This window comes from Quercus lobata, chromosome 6 (assembly GCF_001633185.2).
Source record: "Quercus lobata isolate SW786 chromosome 6, ValleyOak3.0 Primary Assembly, whole genome shotgun sequence".
In the NCBI taxonomy this organism is placed as follows: Eukaryota; Viridiplantae; Streptophyta; class Magnoliopsida; order Fagales; family Fagaceae; genus Quercus; species Quercus lobata.
In genome coordinates, this window is record NC_044909.1 from 9,507,255 (window position 1) to 9,513,035 (window position 5,781).

A 5,781-nucleotide genomic window follows, 5' to 3' on the forward strand; every position below is an offset into this window, starting at 1 on the left:
GACAATGTCCATATTATTCAAAATATAAACAATAGCATCAGCATCAATCTAACTTATCTACAATCGTATTATTCTAGCCATGTGAAATTATTCTAAATATAAACAATAATGTTACTTAGCCATGTGGAATTTTGCTAAATATAACTATCTAGAGATTATATATAAATACAAACATTCACATTAAAAAAAAAAAAAAAACAAAAACAAAAACGATGGCACTAACTACTACTAGCACATCCACTATCACCACTTTACTAATCTCCCTCTTCTTCCTCCCCAAAATTTATTCTTCTGAATTCACCCATATACGTTTTGCAAAAGCAGACGTGGATCTTTTGGAATTTCCTCTAAATTTGGAATTCTTTGAAGCTGAATTCTTTTTGTATGGCGCTTTGGGTTATGGCTTAGATAATGTTGCTCCAAATTTAACCAAGGGAGGCCCAACACCCCTTGGTGCTATGAAGGCAGATTTAGATCATTTTACCCAAGATGTTATCCTGCAATTTGCTTACCAAGAAGTTGGACACTTGAGGTTTCTCTTTTAATTTCTTTTGGGTTTAATGGCTAATGGGTTACTATTAGTTTGATTGATAAATATTTTCAGCCTCAAATAAGGGAATTGGGTTTGAATACCACCTATTTTGAATAGAAGCACATTGATGTCTTAACATAATGACAAACAATTATCATAATTATCATAATGTAGATACTATAGATTTTAAATCCTATCATAGCTATAAATTTTTTAAAAAATTTATCATGGTACTTTTTTTATAATCAAAATTATCATGGTACTAACTATTAAGTTCTGGATGCAGGGCCATTCAAAAAGTCGTTAAAGGATTTCCAAGACCATTATTAGACTTAAGTAAAGAATCATTTGCAAAAACAGTTGATGCTGCATTAGGGAAAAAGTTGTCCCCACCTTTTGATCCTTATTCCAGCGGAGTTCACTTCCTCCTTGCATCTTACCTTATTCCTTATGTTGGACTTACTGGCTATGTTGGAACAATTCCAAAACTCAAAGCTCCTAGTTCTAGAAGGGTAATCAAGATTCAAACTTAATTCATAGTAATGTTTTACAAAACAGATAGTATCAATAATCTATTGCTTCTATGCGCATGTGTGTGTATATATACACAATTATATACTACCATTTTTTTTTGTAGAATAAACATTTTTTTTTTTGCTAAGAAATGATAAAGCTTTTTTTTTTTTTTAAAGATGAAACAATAATACTTATTTTTAAACAGGCTTATAATATATTACATAACCAGAGTACCACTACAAAAGAGTCTAACTTTTTGTAGTAGTAACCTAGGGTTATAAAGACTGAAACTCTAACACATACAACTTATGTGGAATAAACATCCTTTTTTTTTTTTTTTTAGGAAATAGTAATACTTATTAGAACACACAAACAATAATAAAGCTTGACAAATAAAATTTGTAATTCTTTTAATGGTCCATAATCAAGTTATATTTCATATAACTCACCTAATAATTTTTTTATTATATTAAAATTTTAAAAATCCTATCATTAAATTATATATGTTTTCTATATTTTTATCGTACAAGCCAAATTTGGTATCAACTAGATATAATTTACTTTTTAATTAGCAGTATCATTTTTTTTCTAACTATTTTTAAAGTAGAAAATTTGAATTTTAAGCATTTCATAAATGAGATAATAATTAATCTCTGATCATCTTTATGTTTTGCATACATATAAGATAAAAGGAGACAATGTAATTCAAGTTATTTAATAATGGATTTTTCAAAATTTACATTTAATATATATATATATATATATATAAAATACATAATATATTTATTTATTGAGTAGTGTACCGTTGATAAAAGTTACACCAAATTTAATGTAAACCCAACCCTTTTTATTATTTGAGAAGTAGATCATTAGAGCACGGAATTAGGAGTACATTCACAACACTTACTTTAATATCATAATAAATTACTACTTGTCCAAAAATTATCAAACCATTATTCTAACAATGTTGACTTGTATATGTTCAGCTTGTTGCAGGCCTTTTAGGCGTGGAATCAGGCCAAGATGCTGTTATTCGAGCATACCTATACGAGCATGCAAAGGAGATATTGTCACCATATGGAATAACTGTGGGAGAGTTTACAAATCTCTTTTCAAAACTAAGAGATAGGCTTGGACATCAAGGTCACAAAGATGAAGGCCTTGTGGTTCCTCTAGCTGAAGGTGCTGAGGGAAAGATCAGTGGAAACGTGCTTGCTGGAGATGCAGACTCTGTTGCATTTGATAGGACCGCAGAAGAGATATTGAGGATTGTGTATGGCTCTGGTGATGAGAAAAAACCCGGTGGATTCTATCCAAAAGGAGGCAATGGTCGCATTGCCAGATCTCATCTACTTTAATTATATGCACACAACTTTATTACAAGAAACCAAGCTTTGGTGTTTTCTGGTTCATTGTTTAAGCTATGTGCCCGTTGTATTGATAATGATTAAAACCACATTCCTCCTATATTTTTTCTATAGACAAATAAACTAACTATTCATTTCGTTTGTATTTAGTCCATAGCCAGCTAAACTAACCATCACCCGTTATGTTTCTTTCTGAAAATGATTAAAAAGTGTCGTGTAGTAGTATATCATATGTATAATATGTAATATATCGTTGATTCTATAGATAATTAAATTAAACTAGAATCTAGCACATGTCCCATGAATGGATCCTAACATATGATATTCAGAATATTCAGCAAAAAAAAAAAATATATATATATATATATATATATATGATATTGAGAACATTGATGTATTTTACAATTTTCATATGCATGGACCAACTTCAAGTGATATTTATATTTTTATTACTAATAATGGTGCTCCTATGACCTTGGTCAATTCTTTTCCCTGGCAGAGCTTGCATATACAATGGAAGTTAATGAGAAGTGTGATGTTTTTAGTTTTGGAGTGTTGACTTTAGAAATAATTATGGGAAAGCATCTGGGAGATCATATCTCATCTCTGTCATCACCAACATTTAAAACTTGTAATATACTGTTGAAGAAGTGTTGGGCCAATGCCTTTCACTCCTAATGAATCAAGCCGCAACGGAAGTGCTCACCATTGCAAAGATTGCAATTGCATGCTTGCACACCATCCCACAATCTTGCCCAACAATGCAAGAAGTGTCTCAAGAACTTTCAATTGGGAGACCACCTTTCTCAAATACATTACACACAATCACATTAGGAGAATTGGTATAGTTGATCTCGGAGGCTCAACTGTCTAATAACTTGACTTGTTTGTGTTCCCATTGCCGTCCCTCTGCTTCTTCACATACATCCCCTCCTAATAATATGTTTGATGGGAAAGAATGTATTATGTTTGATTGTCAAAAATATATATATGGAAATGCAAAGTTGAGAATTTCGCTAATAAAACCAAAAAGAGTTTTTAATTATTTGAATCCTTAACAAGTATATTCAATTCATTACTCGAGTTTTTTTAGGTTTGGTATATATATATATATATATATATATATATAGAGAGAGAGAGAGAGAGAGAGAGAGAGAGAGAGAGAGAGAGAGAGAGAGAGAATAACCCCATCTAAAATAACTCTTTCCAATAATAGAAAAATAGAATACATGTGGCCAAACTCTAGGGCAACATGATGTACTAAATAACCCTCATATGTCTCAAGTCTATACTCAAAACATGTCATTTGTTTAAGTTGTTGAGTGATTCAAAGTCACAAAAGAGAAAAGAGAAAATAAAGTCAACGTCTTTGCTACGTACTGAACTTGTTTTTTACAATAAACTCAATCCATGGTTCATGTACTAGAAAATCTTTGGTCAAAAGTAGACTAACTTGAGATAGTTTACTTTTATTACGAGCCTATAATAGGTTTTGGTTTAGGCTTTTAAAGCCTTGATATGGTTTGGGCCACTTGGACCATGATATCACTAAGGGTCTGTTTGGTTAGAGGTAGAATAAGGAAGATAGAAAATAGGAGAGAAAATGGGTGAGAGGAGTGTTTGGTATGGAGAGGGAGGGTATTTCGGTAGTATGTTCAAATTAAAACCAGTAACAACTTACCATTTAAGATTTGTTGTGAAAATATTATGGACATAACACTTTTCAAAAATTGTCCAAACAAATACAAATTAGCCCAAATCAAATTATTAATTATTAGCCCAAACAAATATTGTGGACATAGCACTTCTAAAATAGCTATTTTGCTTTCTTCAAAAAAATGCACATTTTCAAATCATTAGCCTGTTAGTGCTTACTTTAGTCTTTAGCTGAATTTGTTGAATATATGTGATACATTTTGTATACACACATATGCACTAAAGTAATACCTAAATACTATATTGAACATGACTAATGTAACAATTAAATGCTTAAGTTGAATATATAGAATGAACTTATAGTTTACCCATTATATTACTTTAGTCTTTAGCTGAATTTGTTGAATTTATATGAAACATTTTGTATACATGCATATGCACTAAAGTAATACCTAAATACTTTATTGAACATGATTAATGTGACAATTAAATGCTTAAGTTGAATATATAGAATGAACTTATAGTTTGCCCATTATTCTTTTGTTAGCACTATGAACAAATTTTTTAAAAGCAAATCACTTATATTACAAGATTTGTCTTCTAAACAAATTCGTATTGCACTTTAATAATTTTCTTTCAGATCCTAGGCTATGAGAAAATGTCTCATCTTTTCATCCTAATGATCAAGATGAAATAAGAAGAGAGGTTCTTGTCAACCTCTTGGCCATGATTTCCCTAAAAAAAATTTAATGGAGCATTGCGTTGATTTAATCCTAGTTATTTTTGCAATCTATTGCAAAGAAAATTTCGAACTAATAGATTATTGCAATGAAGTTATCAATGCAATAACTTTATATAAATTATTTTACTATTTATAACAATGGCAAACATAAAACTGGAATATATCATTTAGGGCTATCTAGACCCGATCGGAGCTCAAAAACCTAGCTAAACTGCCCGACATCGACCTAATTCCAACCCGAACCAAAGCTCCCGTAGGTTGGTGGCGGGTCTCCCTTTTCAAGAACCGACATCGGTGGGTCGAGTGGTGCATTTCCTTCTCCAAAGCTCAAGCCACCCGACCCAACACAACCAAAGCTATATACGAAATCTAGCCAAATTCAGCAAGATCAAGCAAGATCTAGTGAGATCTCAACCAAATACAACGAGATCTTGACCAAGTCTAGTGGGATTTAGCCTGATCCGACCAAATCACAGAAAATTTCAACGAAAATTTGTAGATTCTGACGAAACATTTGCAAATTTTGCAGTTCCCAACGAACTTTACCACTGACCGAACCGACCCAAGCATCACCCAATCCTGAAATCAACTCGACCAATTGACGTTGGTAATTAGTTTTGGGTCCCTTCGTTCTCCACCCGACACCGACGGGTCAAGTCCAGGCTGAGTCCAAAACCGACCTGGCTTGACCTATGAACAGGCCTAATATCATTGCAATAACTTGATATCAATTATTTTATAATATATTACAATGACAAACATGAAGTAATTATCTATTACAACAAAAATATTGTTGCAATAATTTGAACCAAATTATTTTTATCAATTATCTACAATCTATTGCAATAAGTTTCGTAAAGTAATAGCCTATTAATACAAGATATTCTAATATTTTTTTTTTACTTTATGAACTTCCTTCCTTATTAAGGTCCTGCTCTTAGTCAAAGTTGTGATCATTTATACTCACT

The 5,781-nt window shown here is 31.6% G+C and overlaps 1 protein-coding gene across 1 annotated transcript; it reads left to right on the top strand.

Moving 5' to 3' along the window:
• The first annotated feature begins 212 nt into the window (after nt 1-212).
• Nucleotides 213-2,406, top strand: LOC115993842 (desiccation-related protein PCC13-62-like). Its single transcript, XM_031117816.1, has 3 exons — nt 213-532; nt 819-1,044; nt 2,035-2,406. The coding sequence occupies exons 1-3, from the start codon at nt 213-215 to the stop codon at nt 2,404-2,406; spliced, it is 918 nt and encodes a 305-aa protein (XP_030973676.1).
• Nucleotides 2,407-5,781: the final 3,375 nt, after the last annotated feature.

Coding starts and splice junctions, on each gene's coding strand:
- LOC115993842 (XM_031117816.1), top strand. CDS start 213: ATGGCACTAACTACTACTAGCACATCCACTATCACCACTTTACTAATC. Junction 533..818: donor CAAGAAGTTGGACACTTGAG/GTTTCTCTTTTA, acceptor TTCTGGATGCAG/GGCCATTCAAAAAGTCGTTA. Junction 1,045..2,034: donor AAGCTCCTAGTTCTAGAAGG/GTAATCAAGATT, acceptor GTATATGTTCAG/CTTGTTGCAGGCCTTTTAGG.